The 21,736-nt window shown below is 59.2% G+C and overlaps 1 protein-coding gene across 1 annotated transcript in view; it reads left to right on the forward strand.

The window, feature by feature from the left end:
* The window catches only part of NR6A1 (nuclear receptor subfamily 6, group A, member 1), a 108,858-nt gene extending 90,614 nt beyond the window's left edge, over window positions 1-18,244 (forward strand). The window contains exons 4-7 of the mRNA XM_010570709.1: window positions 3,698-4,338; window positions 12,682-12,801; window positions 13,399-13,546; window positions 17,997-18,244. Coding sequence (XP_010569011.1) covers window positions 3,698-4,338; window positions 12,682-12,801; window positions 13,399-13,546; window positions 17,997-18,244 — 1,157 coding nt within the window. The remainder of the gene's footprint in view (window positions 1-3,697; window positions 4,339-12,681; window positions 12,802-13,398; window positions 13,547-17,996) is intronic.
* The last annotated feature ends 3,492 nt before the right edge of the window (window positions 18,245-21,736 follow it).

The following is a 21,736-nucleotide window of genomic DNA, read 5'->3' on the forward strand; positions in this document are numbered from 1 at the left end:
GGTCGCGCTGTCCCCGCTGCCGCCCGCCCGTCCCCGCCGCCTCCCCGGGCCGGTAATTCCCGCGGCCGCTTCGATTCCGTTTTTCCCTCCCAAGTTAAAAAAAAATTCGTTTTTTCGCGTCGCCTCCTGCTTTTCCTTTTTTTGTTTTTGTTTTGTTTCCCCGGGGGTTTTGGCTGCTGCGGCTTCAACTTTCCAGGATTTTCTTTGCTGGCAGAGGGGTTGGGAAATAGCGTAGAAATTATTGTTTTCCTTAAGCACATAATTCCAGAAGCCGAGACTTAAGGAAAACGTTAAAAATGTTGGGGCTCGCAATAAAACTGCTGCAGACCCACCACGAATTACACTTTTTCCTCTTGGTGACATTTACTATAACAGATTTCTCGTCTGACTCTCGGGCAGTGCAATTACAGCCCCCCTGGCCACCACCTCACTCGTCTCAGAGAAGTCGATCCCAATTGAGATATCAGAGTCGGGCCCCAACATCCCCAAGTCGTGTGTTGTGGTTTCTGCAACGCTTAGCATGGGCCAAGAAAATACAGTCGGGGGGACAGATCGCTGGCAGGCGACTGCAAAGCAAAAGCAGACACAGAAAGGAGCCCCCCCTACCAGAGTCAGCCACCCCCACACCTCTTCTGCCCTGAAATCGTTTACATTTTGCAGTGGATGAAAGCAGCCAGATGCACTGGCCGGGCTGAGACCCCTCACCCAGCCAGGCTCGCTGCGCAGGGCTTCGCCTGCCCAGGAGCTCAGGGCAGAGTGCGGGTTAATCAGAAAGTACTGCGTGTACTTGCACAGCAGCCGCTCGCTTCCAGGAGCAGGATGAGAGCCTGCGAGCAGAGGCGCAGGAGTAAGACACAACATCGAGCTGCAAAATCAGCCCCTGCAAACTCCCAGCGTGGGCCGGCTTCCAGCCCTGTCTCCAAACAGATCCCAGTTTCACTCTCCTCCCCGGGCTGGAGTTACTGGTGCCTTAAATCAATCTGTGCATGCTCTGGCAGTTTTGACGGGTGCTGGAGGACAATTTGGGTGCTGGGCAGGGGCTGGGGCCTCTGGGGGCAGGCAGGCAGGGGCAGCGCTTGGGGTAGCCAGGGGGAACAGGCGCGGTCTCAGTTTGCCCCTTTTCAGCAGTTTTTGTCTTGCTCGCCGTGGAGCTCCTTTGGTCCCGTGGCCAGGGAGGGCAGCAGCCGGGGTATCGGAAGGCTGCTCCTCCTAAACAGCCTTTTTTTGTTTATTTTCTTGCTGTTAGCTCCTTAGCAAAGCCCTGCAGCCAGGCAGCTGGGGGGGATCCCCCAGTGCAGGGTGATATTCCCATGGGACCACCTCTTTTGTGGTAAAAAAAGGAGCCTCAGTTCCTAGTATTTTTGGTCAGGGAATCTGAGGTGACACTTTGAAGGTGATCCTCCAGCTCCACAGGACAAAAGTAAGCCCGAGACGATTAATTTGGGGGACAGAGCATTGACTCAGGCCCCCCTTGAAATGCTTGAAGGGATGCTGCAGCAAAGCCTGGCTGGGGAGAGCAGCACAGCCCTAGCCCAAGCCTGCCCGCAACCCTGGGCACCCCCGGGCACCCCCACGTCCCTGCCCCGGGCAGGATGAGGTGGGCGAGGGGAGGCAGAGCTCAGCCTGCAGCTTGCACCAGCTGGGGCTCTGCGTGGAGACGAGGGCAGGCGACGCAGAGGGAGCGGGAAGGGGGTGCGCTGGGGGCCTGCTCCTGCCGCTGTGCCGGCTGGTTGCACCCCGGGTTTCGGGGGGTGCTGGGGGTGCAGGCACTTCCTGGGTGGCTCCGCTCGGGCCCCCTTGCCCCGGAGGTCGGGGCGCATCAGTCGCTTCCCAGCAGCCAGCTGGGATGCTGTGAATGGCAAGTTGTTCCCAATCCCAAGTGAGGCACAAACGGCAGGAAAAGCGGAGCAGGAGGGAATTAAAAGGCCTCTTCTCCCTTTGTGTCCTTGCTGTGAGAGGGAAGGGGGGTGTACTAGCACTTGCCTGTGGGGCGTTTGAGAGACCAGGCCGTGAGCACCTCTGGCTGTGTGTGGGGGTGCCGGCAGCACCGTGGGGTCCCTGCCTGTGCACCCTTGCCCAGAGTCACGGTGGTCCACTTGGGATGTGATCCTGGGCATCGCTGGACCCAGCCTTGAGCAGTGGTGGAAACACATTACGTCGAGTGGGTGGGAGATTTGGGCTTTTGGTGCGCTCTGGCATTGCTGGGGTGTGTGGCTGGGGACACCAGTCCTGCCTGTGCCACCTCGGGCTGCGTGACGGGGTCTGCCCAGGGGGATCCCGGCAGGGGTACACACTCATTCTGACTGCGGCCATCTCCCTTGTAGCCCTGAAGTTGGGAATGGCCCCGGGGCAGCTGTCTGTTGCCCAGAGGCGTGTGGGCAGGTTTTCAGGAGTGGGGGGGCCACAGCACACCCCACCTCAGAGGATGCCTCTGGCTGCCCTGCTCCCAGCGAGATGCTGTTTTCATGAATAAAGAATGAGGGAGGAAGCACAGGGCAGCTCCCCTGGGAGCACATTCCTGCTCGCCCTGGAAATGCTGCTGCTCCCGGCAACGCTCCCCATTTCCAGCCTGCCTGAGGAGAGTTTGGGAGGTGCCCTGGCTCTCCGAGGGGGCTGGCCGTGCTTCCAGCGGTCCCAGGATAAATAGGCGAAAGAGAGGCAGAGGTAACAACAGCTGAGACACAAAAGCAAGGCCTGCCTGCTGTCAGCAGGGACGGAAACTAGCGGAGGGTTTTTTCCCTTTGATGCTAAGTCTGTGGGCTGTGCTTGCTGGCGCGCTCTCCTCCATCCCTCTGCACCGCCGTCCAGCTCCCAGCTCCCAGCGAGCTGAGGCTCTTCCAAGGGTGGGCCGGGGCAGCAGTCCCCGGGAGCGCAGCGGGGCGGTGCGGAGGGATGAGCTCCTGCTGCAGAGAAGCACCTGCTCCCTCACGCACTGACACATTCTTGGGTTTCTTTTGGGGTTCAGAGGGAACATCTGCTTTGCTACAGCTGGGAGATTGCGATGGGGCCATCAGAGTGACTCCACCAGTGGGATGCTGCGGCAGAGCCCCTTGGCCATAGCTGATACCCAGCAGGGATGGGCAGCCTCCTGCCCAAAAGCCAGCACAGCCCTGCTGTGGTGTGCAGCGCGCCTGGCGGGACCTGCCAGCTGTGCCACCTGTGAAAGGGACAGAGCTTTGCAGAAAAGAAGCATGTGCAGCCTGGATGCAGGCGAACCAGGGTCCCAAGGGGGCTGTGGGGTCCCAGGCTCTGCAGAAACAAGGAAATCCCAGGGCTGCTCCAGAGCCAGGGGTCGTAAGAATGAAAGTGGGTGTTGAGCCCTCTCATCTGTCTGGTTTTCATGGGCTGTCCCCTCACCTGCGAGAGATGCAAGCTGCTTTATCCCCCAGCCCATTTTGTAGTTAAAGCCAAATGTTTCTTCCTTTCCTGCAATTCCCAGAGGCTCTGAGGGTGACACCAGCAAAGCAAGAGCCCGGGCCAGGCACCCAAACCTACCATGTCATGTCCATGGTGTGCACGGCTGGGCTGGGAGCAGCACAGCCTGCTGGCGGCTTTCTGGGAAGGTCTCCCCAGTGCCCCCCAGCCCCGTTTGGCTACCAAATCCTCCCCCCCCCATCGCTTTCTCCATGCCACGTGGAAGCACTGGTCTCCCTCTGTGAAGGTTCACTGCAGCCTCTGCCCTCTCTCTGCCCCCCAGCTGTGCGTGCAGACAGGATGCGCGGCGGGAGGAACAAGTTTGGACCCATGTACAAGCGGGACCGTGCCTTAAAGCAGCAGAAGAAAGCTCTGATCCGTGCCAACGGCTTCAAGCTGGAGACCGTGCCTCAGATCATGTCCCCGGTGCAGAACGACTACAGCCTGTCCTCCACCATCCACAGCATCCACGCCATGTCCAAGACCTTGCCGCCCAATCCTGCCGCCCTGACGCCCGTCGACTACGAGCGCAGCCCCTACGGGACGCCCTCCCTGGGAATGACTGTGCCCAGCCACATGCCGCTCGCCAGCTACCACTACCCCTCCTTCCCCAACCGCACCATCAAGTCCGAGTACCCGGACCACTACACAAACGCGCACGAGTCCATGCCCGCCTACGTGTACCCAGAGACCTACCCCAGCAGCTCCCCCCCCGACATCCCTGAGGTCATCCTGAAGCTGCTGCAGCTGGAGCCCGACGAGGCCCAGGTGAAGGCACGGATACTGGCCTGCCTGCAGCAAGAGCAAGGCAAAGGCCGGCACGAGAAGCTCAGCACCTTCGGCCTCATGTGCAAGATGGCCGACCAGACCCTCTTCTCCATCGTGGAGTGGGCACGGAGCTGCATTTTCTTCAAGGAGCTGGAGGTAGGAACCTGGGCAGTGGGGAGGGACGCTGCACTGGGCGGGAGATGGGAGGCAGGTAGGATTGGGGCTGAAATGCTGTGAGGATGGGATGCTGCCATGGGCAGGATTGGGGCTGAAATGCCATGAGGACTGGGCAATGCCCGTGGGCGTGAGCCCGGGGCCACCAGTGCTGCAGATCTGCTGGTGCATCCCTGTCCTGCTCCTGGCTCCCCGCACCAGAGCGATTCCCGCTGTCGCCGCAGAGCTAATGATTTCAGATTCATCACGGTGGGGGCAGGTGTGGGAGCAATCGCTGGCAGAGTGACTGTGGTGTCAAGCTCAAGATATAATTGAAAAATGTAACATTGAGGAATTATAGTTGAGACAATTCTCTCCGTCTTTAGGAGGAAAATCGATGCTGTCGGGTGGGTGCCTATTAGCACCAGGGAGCCAGGGCAGGGCTGGCCGGGGCAGGGGACACCATGAAGCCTCCTCCAGAGCTGCTTCTGCTGCCGGCAGCCTGTGAGCGTGCCTGGCTGGGGGACATGGAACTGACCCCCGTCCTGCTGTGCCATCCCCTCTAGCAAATCCCCCCAAATACTTGCTGGGGCCAAGGGGTGGATTAGCAGAGGAGGGACAGCCTCTGCCATCCTGCAAACCTTGCCAAGCTTTCAGGCATTTTCCATTCATGTCCTGGGCTGAACTAGGATCACAAACTGGTGCAAAAATGGGAGACAAAATTTTGCAATGATGTGGCCAAAACCCAGAGAGCCATGTACTGGGGCAGCTGAGACACCTGGGTGCCTTCCTGTGCTTCCAGCATGAGGCTGTGCTACCGGCTCTGGCCAAAATCACCTTCCTCCCGTGGTGCTGTGGGGACTGTGCCCCAGGACAGGGCCAGGCTCTTCCCCATGCCCATCCCACGGGGTGCCATGGGGCCAAGCGTTGCAGAGCCTCACAGCTCAAAATAGCCCCCGGCTGCCGGAACAGTGTCAGGAAACAGCATTGTAGGAGTGGGTCGGGCTCATTTCAATCATATCAGTGTCCAGCCTGGATTTTGGGAACAGGGTGGTTGTTGTTTTGCAGGAGATATTGTAAACAGTGTAAATTCAGCTCCTGGTGCCACGTAGCCTTGTAAGTCCATTGTCAGCCTGATTGTGCCAACAAAATAGGCTGTTTCCGTGTGAATCCACGTCAGCGGGCACTCCTCCTCCTGTGGGGCTGGGGGGGGGACAGGAGCACCAGAGGCCTCACCTGGCAGGGCCACCGGCATCCTGCCATGCCCGGGACACGGGGTGCAGTGCCCAGGGATGGGAGCTTGGCTGGGCATCCCTGTCCATCACTGCCACCCCGGGGGCTCATGCCTTTTGCTTTCATCCACGTGGTGAGCGTGGGGCAGATTCCCAGCATCTCGCAGGGCCAGGGACTGCACGACACCGTGTCCCACCCTGACTCCAGAGGGAGCGTGAGAAAGCGCGGTTGTTGCTGGCCTTGTCTCCCTCCCGTGTGCTGGCTCGGCAGAACACAGCAGAACCCGGCAGGTCCAAGCCCCCAGCACGGGGCTGTGGTGCCCGGGCCCCTCTGTGCATGTTCCCCCTGGGGATGGTGCTGGGGCTGCCCACCACCCACCTGGCACGGCGCGTCCTCCCTGGCGCAAGGGTGGTGGCTTTCCCTTGGGCACGTGGGGAGAAGCTTTTGGGAAGCAGGAGTAGGTCTGCATCTCCTGAAACCCCATGCCTGCTCCTGCCTGGCACATAAAAGCAAACAGCTGCTGGGGCGGTAAATGAACTCCTGCTAGTGCAGAGTTTATGGCTTTACCCTAAAGCCTGCTAGCACGGAGTAAAATTGTGATCTCGGAGATCGATGGCTGTCATGCAGGCAGTCCCTGCTGGGTGCTCAGGGCTCCTCGGAGCAGGAGATGGCAGCAGCCCTCTCCATCCACTGGGAACATCTGTGTGAAGGCAATGGTGTCCATCCCCAGCCGGGGAGGGGCTGTTGGCTGAGGCTGGTGCGGGGATCCAGGCTGGAAGGGCATCGGGCTGGGACATCACTCCGGGGCATCACGCTGGGCTGATGCCAAGCGGGGGGGGGTGAAGGCGGGTGAGGAGGGGGTGCGGGCAGATGACCCCGTGCATGGCATCCCCTGCCTGAACACTCCCAGCACCCACGTGCTCCTGCCGCAGGGCTGTTTTGCAGACAGCTGGGTTCACCCGTGGGCCTCGCAGGGAGCCTGGAAAGGAGAGAGCAAAACCTCGGGGCCGTGGGGACCTGCTGGCTCATGCCTGGCCAGGACGAGCCTTTGCTCCCTGCCCAGGGAGAGCGGGAGCAGATCCCCTTGGAGGTGGCAGGTCTTGTTCCCATTCCCACACTAGCAGCCTGGCCAGGGGCAGTGGCAGATTGGGTGCTTTGCCATCTCCTCCCAGTGGGGTGGCCGGGGTGGGGGGCATTGGGAAGAGCCCCCCCCGGCTCTGCCGCTGCGCCCGGGGAAGGAGGGGGGAGATGGGCTAATGGCCTCTTGACATCGGCTCACACGCCACGTCCGCCCACAGGCGCGGGGCAGTCAGATTGAAAACAGATTTAACTTCCCAGATATATCGTTTCATTTAAGGGCCAGTAATTCTGTCAGTCTGCCACTGACAAACGAGGGTCCCCATGCCAATCCGCCGGGGAGACTGATGTCGCGGCGTTCATCTCGTGTCACCAGGCAGAGAATTACGGACTGCGCTGGCCTTCGGAGGCAAGACTAATAATGCCGCACGGCAGAGGGGGATTTGGGGGCCTGCTTGTTTATCGAGGGCCGGCCAGGCAGCCGCGGCGCGAGGCCGCGCGGGCGGAGGTGGAAGAGGTCAGCGCTGACGCCCATAAATACGAACTTTAACTGAGTCTAGATGAGATGTGTCAGGACTGAGGGAAGATTTGCAGCATCTCTTCAGGAAGAAAAATATGGGCCGGGGGTGAAATATATTTTGTTGGGTCGTGAGTCTCAGGCAACTTTGTCCTTTCAGATGTAATTTTTTTATATATACATGGAGAGGGACAGACAGAGAGATGTGCATACACACGCATGCTTGCACACTCACATTGTGTCTGGTTTCGGTTTGGTTTATAGCCACGTATCTTGCACAGCCTGGTTTATATAGGTGTTACTGCCATACGTACATATAAATATTGTGCACACAGGGGTGCAGTGACCTTTAGATTGGGATGAGCAGCCAGGAATGTTAAACAAATTGCCACGGTTTCAGCCCGAAGGCTGGGCTAGCCTGGGTGTGCGGCGGGTCCTTGCTGCCGGTGGAGGGGCATGGCACGGCCACGGGGAGGTGGGCTGATGCCGATCGCCTCCTTGGCCCCTCCTCGCCGTGGGGCAGGGGCAAACCACCCTCCCATCCACGGGCAAACACCAGTGTCAGGGGGAAGGGACACTGAGGGCAGAACCGTTCCCATGGACCAAGGGGTTCCTGCGGGTCGCTGGGTCTGTCTGCTGGGCTGCTGTCCCTCGCTTCTCGTTAAGAGATCTCGGAGCCACGACGAAGCCTATTTGTAGTCAGTTGCTTCTCTGCCTTTAGCACGCATGGGTCATCTTGACCCCATCTCCTGGCCAACGGCCAGAGCGTTTTTGGCAGATTTAAAATCTCCTTCTGCTCATGGATGCTGCAGCAATGTTTAGCATCCTATGCACTAGGGGAAATGTGATGGCTTTCCCTGCCTGCTGGCGTTCCGGCTGGCACAGCCGTGCCCCCACTCCCGGCATGCACATGCAGAGCCACGATGCCCACGCAGCTTTGCAGCTGGCTGCCTGCGAGCCCCAGCAAAAAGCAGTAGCCTGAGACACGGTTCTCTGCCAGCAGGGAGAAGAGATCCTGGCCCTGCCGCACTGGTCTTGGTGGTTTTTTGCTTTAAGATGCCCATCGTGGTGGTATCTGGGCAGGGGGATGGGGACCTGCATTGACCATTAACACCTTAGACTTGTGTGGGGTTTCGATTGCAGGTGTCTGGCGGATGGTAATCCACTTTCGCACTTCTCGGTAGCCAAGGTGACATGTCCTGCTCGCACCCAGTAATTGCCCGGCCTGCAGCTCAGGGCACTGGTGTGTGCCGTGCACTTGTGTGGGAGCTGCTGGGGCAAATCCTGCACCAGTGATCTGGGAGGAGGCCTGGACAACATCCCTGGGGTGAAGGCAGGTCAGGGGCATCTGAGCGCTCCTCGTGCCTGTGGCGTGCTGAAGCTGGTGGGGAGAGGCTGGGGATCGATGTCTTGGGACCCACTCAGGGCTTCTGAGCAAAGCGGGATTGCTGGTGGGTCACTCTGCTTCGTAACGCCGCAGAGATGTTCGAGGGCAGATGGCGGTACCTGAGGTGGGGCATGCCCTGGACCAGCCGTGCAGGGAGCAGCAAGCGCAAGCAGGGCTCTGCTGTCCCTGCGGGGGTTTGGCTTTGGGATGCTGAGGCACTGGGGTGGCTTGAGCCCTTTTTGGGGAGCCCCAACAGTTCCAGGGTCTTCCTCATGCCTATGAACCCACAGGGAGGGTTGCAGGAGTTTTAAAACTACATCCACATGCAGGTCCTGGAGCCGGGTAGCACCATCCGTGCCTCTGCACACCCTGGCCCCCTCCTGCCCTTGGTCCCAGCCCATTTGCTGCAGGGAAATGCATTTTTCTGTGGGTCACAGGCCTTCAGCATCAAGTCACTTTCAGTGGCAGGGGAGTGCTCTCCCTGTGCGGGGAGCGTTTCGCTGCCGTGTTTTGTGAATGGGTTAAATGCCTGCTTTAAAAAAAAAAAAAAATCGCCTCTTAAAGACAGCTTGCATCAGGTCCTTGATAAAGCACTCCGTTGAAAAGCCTTGACATTAAAAGAGGAAGATCCTTTGCTTAACTTTTAAAGGCGAGAGTGCATGCGTGCCGCCTCGTTGGGAGGATTGATTGACTCTGAGTGGCCGTCCATTAGCAGCCCTCTCCTCCTGGGAGGCCAAGGGCTGGCGCTGGGCACAGGGGAGGTGATCTCCATCCCGGAGCCGTGCTGCCAGAGCGGGGCCGTGGGGGGATGCCTGCTGCCGCCCCAGACCGGGGCACAGGGACCCCCAGCTCGGTGCTGGGGTGCAGGCAGGGCTGGGGTCTCTGGAGATGTCCCCAAGCCCTGCCCAGCCCTCAGAGCCCCCAGACCACCCTGTCATGCCCCAGCTGCACCCCCCCCCCATGCCACAGCCATGTGGCTCCAGTGCACTGTGATGCTGCCAGGAAAGGCTGTGGCACGCCGGAGAATGCCGGCCAGGGAACAGCCATGCGACAGCCACGAAGGGCGAAATGTGTTGCTGACGGGATGCAGGGAGGTGCTCTGCTGAGGGAGCTGAACCCGCCTGTAGAGTTTGGGAGAAGCTGATTAGTAATTTTTAAAGGAAGAAAAGAAGATTTCAAAAATGTTGAAATGCTTCCTTTTGGAAAAGCTGAATTTTTTAAAACCATTTTCAGGGTAAAACCTTCAGTCTGTCCCTTCTGGAGCTCGTCCTGCTCAGGAATGAGGCACAGGAAGGAGCTTCCAAAACAACGCTGCAACTCAGCCAGAGCAGAGGAGCTCAGCACTGGCCAGGGGCGTGCGGCTGGGCTGGCAGCACGCTGCTGTGCCAGGAGCCCAGCTCCCTGCAAGGGCTGGCCATGGTTACAGCCAGCCATTCACCTTGGGGCAGAGGTCATCACGAATTCTGAAAATCTCCGTTTTGTTTTGATGCAGAATGAGCTTTTCCCCAGTTCTTTGTTCAGCAGCTGAACAGAAACCTCATGGTCTATTCTGCTGGGCTGTGTACTGTGGCTCCTTTTCCAGTTTGGGCGATGCGGTGGCGAGCCTGGCCTTGGCAGCCCCCTTGCATCTTGCTGCAGGTGGGTTTCGTGCCGTTGGGCAGGAGTGGGCGCCGCAGTCCTGGTCGCCGTAGCTGCCTTCTGCGCCACATCTCCCTCCCCGTGCTGCTGCGCATTCAGCTCTGGCCACTCACCGCACTTGAGAAACAAATCCCGGCAGCTCACGGGGAGTGCCGGGCTCTGAGACCATAAAGCTCTTTCTCATCTGACTTCTATTCCTTTTGCAATCTTCCAGCACTGGTTTATTGCAGCCTCTTCAGCAAAACGAGGGTATTATCCAGTCCTGTGATACTGCATCTGTCTTCCTTCTATTAAAGGCAGCGAGTACAATGGCACTGCAGAGCTCTTCTGCTGGCGCTGAATTTGCTCTGCAGGGAAGTATCACTGATAACCCCCCTGGCCTTTCCTTACAACAGCCTTGCAGGAGAAGGGGGCTCTGGGCAGGGCGGGGGTTCAGCTCTTTGCAGAAAGGAGTTGGGGTCCCACGGAGATCAGTGCTGAGGGGACGGAGCTGGTGGACCCATGGTGGTTCTCAGCAGGGTGGCGGGGAAGGCAGCTGAGCGGCACGCTGCCTGCCCGCTCCCTCAGCTGGGATGGCAGCGTGCCCCACGTCACACCATGACCCCGGCCTCTTTGTTTCGCCAGACGCAGCCGTTGGCGCTGGCAGCTCATCCTGCCCATCGCTGGCGCTGCCTGCAGCCCACCGGCTTTCCCGCAGGACCTGTGGAGGTCCTTGCAGTTGTGTCCTGGCTTGAGCTTCTTACCAGAGGCAATCACAGCTATTTCTTTGAAAAGTGTAGCTCTGGACGCTTATACCTGTGCCTGCGTGTACACATCAGCACACGTGCAAACGTGCATGTGATCACGCGTGTGTTGAAGCGTGGGCAGAGGCTGACCTGGCAGGTGCAGGGCACAGCGATGCCCCATGGCCGGCAGCTCTCCCGTGGCCATGCTGCGCTGCAGCTGCTCTGTCCCCCCCCGACAAACCTGCCATCCCGGGCAGGGAGGCAAGGATGGATACTGTCTTCTTTCATTTTAAAGTATCCAGAGGGGCTGCCGGGACACACAGGGCCTTTGTGCAGCAGCCACGCGTTCCCTCCCACCCGGGGACGCGGCCAGCAGTCATTTTGTTAAAGATTTGTGTGTGGTTCGGGGAGGTTGTGCCTGGTGGGGAAAACCCACGCTGATAAGAGCCGGCAAGTGCCACCGAAACACGCTGAGCTGCTTCAAAGCTGGCCCTGTGCAGCCGCCCAGCCCATCTCCTCTCCTCCAGCCCAGCATCCCCTTACCAGGGGTGCAGCTCCAGCTCTCCCTGCCTGCCCAAGGGGATCTCGCTGCCGGGCTGGCCTCCCGCGGGATATCTGCCGCGCACGAGGTGGGTGCTGTGTGAGCGCAGCACAAGGTGTGCGTGGGGCGTGAGCCTGCAGGTGTAATGCGGCTGCAGGGTGCTGGTGGTTGCAATCCTCGCTATAGACGCTAACCAGTGCTGTGGGTGTCAGTCTGGCCATCCTCTCCTCCCACCCAACATGGAGGGCGGGCTGGAGGCGATGCAGGGGATACCAGTAGCAAGACGAAGTGGGGCGCAACGTCCAGCCCAGTTACACGCTGGCAGGGGTGGACATGGGAACCAGGAGCCAGACCAGGGCTTTGCAATTAATGTTTCATTAATCAGATGCAGTATCTCCTTGCTAGGAGCTTGTTCACAGTCAGACTGCAATTTCGATGTATAAATGTGTGTGTGAGAAGTTGGGAAATGCTCTGCAGGTTGGAGGGTGAGGAGGGTTTCAGGTTCTTAAAAAAATGAGGTTTTTGCCAGGCCACGAGGGTCAGGGACAAAGTCCTGGACGACAAAGTCCCATCCCACCTGGAGGAGCCAGATTCCTGAGAGAGACGGGTGATGCTCCCTGCAACCCACCCGCAATGACCTGCCAAGCAAATGCATGCACAAAGCAGACCTGGGGCTGGGCAAGTCTCTGTAGATCAGGTCACCTGGAGGCCTGGGGGGAGGCAGAGGTTTGTCATGTCTCCAATGCATCATGTTGATGCTGTATCTGTACCAAGGCATTGCTCATCCTGGTGGCAGAAGACCTCATCCACTCTCTGCTTCATGTAATGGCACCAATGACTGGACTTGTTGCTCTACTTCTGGGCACGTGAGCAGTGAAAATTGGATTTTTTTTGATACTGATGCCAGTCTGCTAGAAAACCCCTTTCTATTGTGGTCAGGGTGAGACACAAATGGGTGTGAGTCCTGCCCAGGTCCAATGCTAATGTGGCAACACGCTGTAGCGGCTGATGGTGTGAGTTTGAGCCGTCACTGCCACAGGGTTAGAACATAAAGCTGACCCTTGAACGCAGAGCTGGGGGGCTGGAGGGGTGGTGCAGGGACCGGGGCATCCCAGCCCCCTCCTGCCAGCCGGGAACAAGCTTGTGCAGATGCAGCCCCAGCTTCCCCCGTGGCCGACCGTGCCCCGGCACGATGGGCATCAGCGGCGCTGCTCTGGCTGTGTTTCAGGTGGGCGACCAGATGAAGCTGCTGCAAAACTGCTGGAGCGAGCTGCTGGTGTTCGACCACGTCTACCGGCAGCTGCAGCACGGCAAGGAGCATAGCGTGCTGCTCGTCACCGGCCAGGAGGTGAGCGCCGGCCCACAGAGACTGCGGTGGCTGCTGTGGAGGGGTCGGTGGGGGCCGGGTGGTGGGGTGGAGAGGGGGTGTGGGGTGGCTTTTGTCTTACTTCTGGCTGAGGGTTGCCTACCCGGTGCAGGGTGGACGGGTTCGTTTTGCTGTGCTATGGGATGGCTTGCACAGAATGTCCCATCCCATCCCGTCCCATCCCGTCCCATCCCATCCCATCCCATCCCGTCCCGTCCCGTCCTGTCCCGTCCTGCCATCCAGCTCCTGGTTCTGGAGAAAAATGTTTCTCATGGAAAGATCAACAGCCACACCTGTACTCGCAGAGGCGGGATGTGAGAAGGGGCCCATTCCCTCCCCAGGGGTGGTTTTTGGAGATGTGGGTGCCTGCAATGCCAGCACCCTGCAAAGGGCCCCTCTTTTTTAACTGGTGCTGGAGAAACGGGGTTCCTGTTTCCCTCATCAGCCTTTGCTTTGACACTCCTAATTCTCAGTTGGTACTCTGGGCTGGTGCCCAGCTCCTGCCCTGTGCAGGGTCCCCTGCAGCTGGTTTGGGGGGGGCTGTGGCCACCATGGCTGACACGATCCCCATCCCCACAGGTGGACATGTCGACCATCGCGACCCAGGCTGGCTCCATCCTGAACACACTGGTGCTGCGGGCACAGGAGCTCGTCCTGCACTTGCACTCGCTCCAGGTGGACCGGCAGGAGTTCGTCTGCCTCAAGTTCCTCATCCTCTTCAGCCTCGGTGAGCGCTGCCACGGGGGGCACCAGGACAGGGGGCGGCCACGCTCGAGCGTCGTGGCCGTGCTGCTGCAGGGTCTCGGGGGGGTGGTGGGAGCGCGGCCGGAGGGACCACGCACAGCTCAGGGTCCAGCTGTGCCGGCTGCTGCGCCGACGGGCAGCAAAGGGGCTTTTAATGAGGAGCCAGGAGCGAGGGCTGGGATGTGCCGGCTCCCACGCCTCACTGGGGGCTCCGAAACGTCTCCCGCTGCAGGGTCAGGCTCTGCCTCCAGCCGCGGGGGCCGCTACCACCCCGTTGGCCAAGCGGAGACTGTTTTGGTCACTCTCCCGTCGGACCGGGCAGGGAAACAACCGGCTGATACGGCCGCGGCAAAACAGGCGTGTTGACAGAGGCGGCAGCCGGGGACAGCCCTATCTCCCGGGATTTGCGTCAGAGAGCCCGTGCCACCGCAGCGGGAAGGGGCTGCGCGTGGCTCCTGATTAGGCTCAGCCCTGGAGCCTGCGGTTGGGCCGAGGCGGTGGGTTCACACAGCCCTGCCTCACCTAGACAAAATACACAGGAGCACGGGTGCTGCTGCCAGAGCCCGCAACGTCCCTGGGGCTGCACAGCAGCTCTGCCCTGCTCCTGCCCTGCTCCTTCCCTGCTCCTGCCCTGATCCTGCCCTGATCCCACCCTGCTCCTGCCCTGATCCCACCCTGGCCATGCTGCCACACCTGCGGAGAGCATCTCCCCATCCACCACAACCAGGGATGAGCCTCCTTTCCCCGCAGGCATCGCCCCAAGGCAGGGATGCCCGTCAAAGTCTCACCAGAGGGATCTCAGCCCTCGATGGGGTGGTGTGGCTGTGGGTGGTGCTGAGCACCACGGGGACCCCAGGGAGCCTGGCTGCCTTCATTACCGGTGCTGACACCTTCCCCTCGGTCTTGTCCTGGTGGGAGATCTCACCTCCCTGTGAGAGGATGGTGGTGGGACCTGCGAGGGGCTCAGCTGGCCGCCACGCTCCCAGCCCGCACCTCTGCCACCGTGGCTGCTTCACTTCCCACACCTCCATGGCTGCTGCTAATTGCACGCACCCAGACGGGGCAGGAACTGGCATTTCCCCAGGAAAACTTGTGCTTGTGTATGTGCAGCGGCTGGGTGCCAGTGCCGAGTCGGGACAGTGAGCCCAGCTTGGGGCAGCCCTGTCTCCATCCCCATCCCAACCCATCCCTGTCCCTGTCCCAATGCCTCGGTTTGTGCTTGCACTTCTGGTCCCATCCGGGGAGGGTCCTGCCAGTGGCCCTGTGCCTCACTGCCGAGTGCAGCAGGCCATGAGCTGCACTCTGCGCTGTATGGACACTGCTGTGGTTTTTGGCGGTTTGTGCTTGAGGGAGAGTTTGCATCGCTATATGTCACCGTTGCTGAGGACCCAGCCTGCTCCAGGAGCAGCACCATCACTGGGTTTATGGGTTAAGCAGGAGCACTGACATGCTGTAGGCAGTGGGAATCCACTCCCTCATCCTAGGGGCCAGGGTCAGGGCCAGTAAGCTCTGAAGGATCCACTGGTTTGACTCAGGTTTGCTGTGGATATGTCCGGTTAGCAGGCAAGTCCGGCAGCCACGGGCACCCGAGGAGTGGGAGCAGCGCTGCTGTCCCATCTTGCACCTGCAGCATCTCCTCCAGCAGCTTTCTTTTCCCCTAGAGCTGTTTTGAAATCAAGAGAAATTAGATATGATAATTTGCTGTTCAAGCAGTGATAAGGTATGGCACAAACAGTGCCCGGGCTGGGAAATAAAGGAGCTGGTGGGCCTTGTGCCCTGAGCTGGGACCTTCCCCGGCCTCTGCCCCGCGGGTTCAGCACCGGGAGGGCCAGTACCCCCGGTGCTGCCCCACGTACCCCTGCCACGGCACAGCACATCGAGCAAGGGCAGCGTCCTCCCAGAGCATGGCCAGCACTGGCGGCCACGGCTGCTGTGCCGATCGCAGCTGTGGTTCTGCTTCCCTGAGCAGCGGCTTTCAGGGAGGGTGTGGAATCAAATAGCTGTGTTTTCCCATACATCATTTTGCCCCAAATCCAACTTTTTCTCTCCATATTGCAGAGCTCACTTGGAGTAATTTGCCCTTCGCAGGCTCAGCTGTAGAGGATGGGATTGTGTATTATGTGCAGGATGTAATTGCCTTTAACAAGAGAATTTCCACATTTACCACTCTGCCACAGCACAGTCAAAGCCAAGCCCCACTCACAAGAGCTGCCATTTGAGTTCTAAATAGATTTCTCTCCTGAGCAGGTAAAGAGATTTAATTAAAATTAGGGCTTCTCAAAATAGCAATATTTATGAGGACGGCACAGGTTAGCTTTGTTCTACAGAAGGGCTTAATAGAGCCTTAATGGATTGACCTATCATTCGATTTCATGACTTACATTCATGAAGCAGCTACTCTTGGGGAGGGGAGGAAGAGAGGCTTTTATAGCCCACATTCCCTTAAGCGTTTGCAATTTATCAGCAGCTTCTCCCAAACAAAAGGAGCTGTGAATAGGAAGAACACTTGAGGGCATAGAAATAATCCCAGGCATATCTGTATGTGTGATGGGAGGCTTTGTCACAGGACAGTCTTTGCAACTGCTGCAGTGTCTCTAAATGAAGTGAGTCAATGTTATTTGGACAACATTCTTTATTCCTTGCAGGAATGAAAAGATTATTCAAATATTCAATTAAACAGTGAATAGGGTCTTTCAGAGAACCAGGTGAGTTCATCGAGTAGAACTAGCTATTGTTGAGCCAACTCAGGGGATAGATTTGACATTTATCAATATAACTTCTTTTTTTTAATGACATGCAGAATAACCTTATGCAGATAAAGAGATTTCGTAACAACAACCCGGGTAGAAGGGAGACGGCCACAATAGGAGCAAATGTGCCGCAGGCGTGAAAAGGGAAGGGTGATCTGATAAAGTGCATCTTGGCACAACCTGCGGCGCTTTGTGCCTGTGCCGCACAGCGCCCGGCCCGGAGCCCGAGCACAGGCCGGGGGTTCCCAACTTTGCTGGGCTGGAGCAGCGCTGGGTGCCGTGGCCCCCCCCGAGGGAGTCCTGCAGGGCCAGGTAGTGTAGGGGGGTCCACAGACACCCCCACACAGTGGCACGGGGGTCCCGTCTGCTCCCTCCTGCTCAGGCACCTCCATCACCATCACTGCGCTTTGCCCTCCCAAAAGCTGCTCAGCCCTCTGGGTACAGCCATGTTTGGCTCCCCGCTTTTTGGGGATGAAAACCAGAAACGAACCCCCAAATCCCAGCTGCCTTGGCCAGAACCCGTGCCCAGATTTCCCTGTTCCCAGCCTACGGGTGGGATGTGTCTGGGCTGCCGATACAGACCTGAATTTAGCCGTGCATCTGCAGCTGCTGGACGTGGGCAGTGGAGCCAGCAGTGCCGCTACCTAGCGCAGTGCTGCTGGGTGCCTCCGTGCCATACAGTAAATCCATGAAATCCGCTTGCCCCGAATGGGCTCAGTGCCGGGGTTTGCAGCAAGGTCTCCCGTGGGCAGGCGCTGAGATACCGTTGCTGCATGTAGCTGTAGCCGGCTGATGGGGCAGTGCACGGCACTGTTTCCCTCAAGCCACTGAAATCTGCATGTGGGGCCGGTTTAACAACATGTTGCGCAGATTAAAAATCAGTGCTTCCTTCACGGAGCACTCATGGCAACCCGAGCACTGAGGCAGCATCTTTGGAGGGCAGACCCCAGCTCAGGCTGCCCCAAAAGCCTGGAGAAACCCCGACCCACCAGCTGGGGTTGTCCCTGCAGTCACTCCTCTGCCATGACTGCGGTTGCAGGGCAGTTCCAGACCCATAGTCCCAAGGGGCAATCTCTGCCCTGGGGCTGTGCATGCCCCAGCTCCTGCAGTGCTGCCATCAGGGCTGCAGTGGCCTCTTGGCTGCCAGACCCTGCCTGCACCTTGGTGCTGCGCTGCTTCCCACCCTGCAGGCAGCAGAGCTGGCAGCAGGATTATGGGGAAGCTGCTGCGACCCTGGTGAGGCGCGGAGGATTAGGGTTTCCAGGCTGGTGAGCCCAGTTGCCACATTGGAAAGACCAGGTTTATCAGGGAATTAATTCAGTCGCTTCTTCGACCTTCAGGAATTAAAGGGGGCTCATGGCAACGGCTCCCTCTGTGTGGGTGCAGCCAGCAACATCTTTTGGCTTTGCAGCTTCCTGGGTGGCAAGGGCAGGGGGACATCGGTCCTCCTGATGCCAGGGGGTTTGGGTGTCCGTCTTCAGCAGCGGGGGAGACCCGGGAGGCAGGGCAGGGATGGGCACCCCATGGCCGGGCAGGGATGGGGCGTGGGACCCCTCCTGCACTGCGTTTTTGTGCACAAGGGGCATTGACACAGGAGCGTGGGTCCCTCCTGGCGCAGCATGGCACGGATGGGGCAAACACGTGCGTCTGGCACCGTTTTACCATTGTCCTCCTCCCTTGCAGACGTGAAGTACCTGGACAACCACACGCTGGCTAAGGATGCTCAGGAGAAGGCCAACGCGGCACTGCTGGAGTACACCGTCTGCCACTACCCCCACTCCACGGACAAGTTTCGCCAGCTGCTGCTGCGGCTGGCAGAGGTCCGGGCGCTGAGCATGCAGGCGGAGGAGTACCTCTACCACAAGCACCTGAGCGGCGAGGTGCCCTGCAACAACCTCCTCATCGAGATGCTGCACGCCAAGCGGACTTGAGTGCGGCCGCCAGCACGGACCCAGCGCAGCCCCTGCAGGAGCTGCAGCGTGGCAGGGGCAGGACGTGTGCCCGTGGCTGGCGGGCCGGTGCCGCCTCTCCACCCCGCCTTTCTCAGTGATGCTATTTAACCTGTAGTATTGCAAAAGTCCCAGGTGGTTTATTTTAACACACAGTAAGGACAGTTGATGGCTGCGGGGCCATGGGCTCGGCTGCTGGACTGCCCCATCGGCAGCGCTGGCCCCCTGGCTCCTCTGCACAGCCGGTGCCCAACCTGCCGCCTGCCCGACCCGGCTCTGTGGCACGAAGGAAGGGTAAAGCCTGTCCTGGCTTTTCTCTTATTTATGCTCCCCTCCTGCTGTCCCTACCAGCCATTTCTCCACCGCTGCCATCCCTCTCCCAACCCTGCCCCATGTCTCAGGGCCCCTCGTGCACAGGGCAGGGGAGAGGTGAGGTGAACCCTCCGGGTTGTGGTTTCGCGGTGGTCGGGGTGTCCCCAGCCACCAGCACAGAGGCAGAGGATTTCTGCAGGAGCCAAGCAGAACGCCAGGGCTGGGGCTGGAGATGTCGGCCCCACGCAGCCGAGCCAGGACCCCAGGGTGCACGTGCCGGGGTCCCTTCTCCTGGCTCCCCTCAGCGTTGCTGCCTGCTCTGCACCCCACCGTAGCCCCTGCTGAGCGAGGGCAGGCAGGAATGGGCAGTGCTGGGCCCTCGGCTGAGATTTGTTTTCTCAGTGCTTGCCGGTGCTGGAGACAGCAGCCATGGCTTTGCAGCTCTTGACAGCTGCAGTGCCCAGAGCCCACAGGTGTCCATGGCCAGCATGTCTCTGGGATGTCAAGCTTTGCTGCAGAGGCTCTAAGAGATTTGGTACTGGGAGCAGGAGATCGTCCTCGGGACACTTTGGGCCGGTGGCCCTGCTGCTGCGTCCTCAGTGCCAGCACAACATCCCCGCGGCTGGAAAGCTTTCCAGGTCACAGTGCCCAGGTGGCATCGGCACCACGAACCGAGCTGGTTCCTGAAGCGCGAGGACAGGGTGGTCCCAGGACAGTGTCCCTGGGCAGCGCAAGTCCTGCCTTGCTCCAGCCATCAGCCGTGTCCAGGCAGCGCCTGGAGAACAGCCAAGGGGCAGGATGGGGCCGGGGACGGACCTGTCCCATTCCTGCCCGCTGGTGATGGGGGCAGAGGGAGGTGCAGTGTCCGGCCCCTGCACCGCAGGTGCCAGGGCAGCAGCAGGTCCAGACTGCAAACAGCCCAGAGCTGCTTCCACGCCAGCACGTGCCTGGGGACTCAGGGGAGCTGGGGGGCTTTACAGCCCCATCCTCCATTTACCTGCCCAAGCATAGGTAAAGAATAATAAGAATTGTCCTGCACTTCAGGCCGGGTCGAGCCGAGCCCCCAGGCCCCCCGTTGTGCTCTGCTGTGTCCCCAGGTGACAGCAAACGCTGTGCTGAAGCCACAAGCAAAGAGTTATCGGTTCCTCTCCAGTCACAGGACAGGGGCTCATAGACATGACTGGGCAGCGCTGGGGGGCTGCAGCCCCCTGAGCTGGGATGTACTGGAGTCTCGCTGCTGCTTGCTCTTGGTCTCAGCCATGGTCTCCTCTCCTCCCACCCTGCTGCCGGGCAGCCCAGCACAGACCCCCGGCCATGGCCGAGCCCCCCCTGGCTCCACTGGGGCTCCTCCAGCACAGATGGGGTTGGTTCAGGTTTGTTGTCCACAGCGGTGTTTTGCTCTTCGTTTCGAGGAGGCTGTCATCCGCTGCAGCTCTGCGCAGAGCCGGTGCCTTGAGGAGCTGCAGACGCTGTGCCCAGAGCCATGCGGTTTGTGGAAGCTTGTTAGATGCAGAAGAGCATGTTTGTCTCTGCTTTTCAACGTTTGTGCATTTTCCTCCTGAAGTCTGTGGTTCAGTTTCACCTTCTTCTTTCTGTGAACTTAAACAACTGGAGAATATGGTTTGGGAGGTAAAAGATGTTTTATTTTCAGAAAATGAAAAGTGTCCTTAAGTGTCTCTCTCTCTCTGTCTCTCACATCCTTTTCTCCCTCTCATCCCTTCCCCACTCCCCTCCCTTCCTTCCCAGGCAGGAGGTTACCAACTTCCTTGTCGGGAGCAAACCACTGTAATAAATTTTGCAGTTCATTTAAAAAGGCAGACTTTGTCTTTTTTGACTGTCTTTCTAACCCTCCTTGTTGGTGCCACCTCCTCCTCCTGGCTCCCCACAGGCAGGAGGGATGTTCTGCCTGGTGTCCCCGCAGGAGAGCAGTGCTTGGCCCCAGCAAGCACTGGGTGCCCACGGGCGTCACTCCTGGAGCGATGCCTGCCTTCGGTGAGACCAGGACACTACGGCTGCAGGAGGGGGGCCGCTGCTGTGGTGTGATTCAAGGCATTGGTGACTCAGGATCTGGTTCAAAGTGCTGCTGGGAATTGCCATAGCGACTCTGAGTGTGTTTTGCAAGTGATGGGCAATTAGCTTAAACTCGGGATTTTTTCATGTAGCCCTTGGTGGTCACTGTGGCTGAAAGCCTGCGATGTGCCATGCACTGCGGCAAGGAGCAAACCCACAGCAAGGCACAGAGCTCTGCAATAGCTTCGATGACCTGTCTTGTAAGTACTTTGGTGCTTGGCTGACTCTGATAACCGGAGCGATGGTCTGCACTCGCATCTCGCTCTCCTGACCAGCACAGGGCTGCTCGAGGGCTGCAGTTCCCAACAGCACGTAGATACATGCTGGCCAGCACACGCTGTGCTGAGGCCAGGGAACGCAGTGAAATGCAGGGGACAGCACACAGGAGCATGCAGTGCCCTGGTCCCAGGCACCGTGGCCAAACTGCCCTCCACTGCGTTCAGCCACGAAAAGCCACGGCACGCTGCCCCAGCTGAACACAAGCCCATTCCCGTGAATACATTGCAACAAGGAGAGGAGGTTGCCTTTAAAATCAGCATTTACTGTCATCATAATCAGCAAAAGAACCAACACATTTTATGTGCTCTAAACACTAGGGAGGTAAGAGGAGAACCAGTCGGATGCAAAGAACAGAGGGAGAGAAAACATAACCCCAGCTGGCGAGCGGCCACGCCAGCCGGGTGAGAGCCTGGGGAGGAGCAGGGAGAGGATTTTTGTCCTAAACAGCAGAAGATGCTATTGAAGTCAGCTGCTTTAGAAAAGACTTGAAGCCAGCTGCTGTCTTCCTTAGTGCATGTGCTTCCTACGCAGTCCATCCCCATCCCTGCCCCGGCAGAGCGGTGTGCCGGGCCAGCGGCAGAGCTGGGGAAGGCAGCCGTCCTTGCCAGCACGGGATCGTGGGCACGCCGCCTGGGCACGGCTGCCACGGGGAAAGCTGGGCTTGCTCCCATGCCACCTGCTCCAGGTCCCCCAAGCTAAACAAGCTCTACTGGCAGCAACAACAGCCACGCACAACCACATGCTGCCGGTGGTGCCATGGGGCAGCCGGCGGCAGTGCTGCATCGGGCCAAGCTTGGCTGCCCCGGCAGAGGC

This window comes from Haliaeetus leucocephalus, unplaced genomic scaffold (genome assembly GCF_000737465.1).
Source record: "Haliaeetus leucocephalus isolate CR32 unplaced genomic scaffold, Haliaeetus_leucocephalus-4.0 Scaffold306, whole genome shotgun sequence".
Lineage (NCBI taxonomy): Eukaryota > Metazoa > Chordata > Aves > Accipitriformes > Accipitridae > Haliaeetus > Haliaeetus leucocephalus.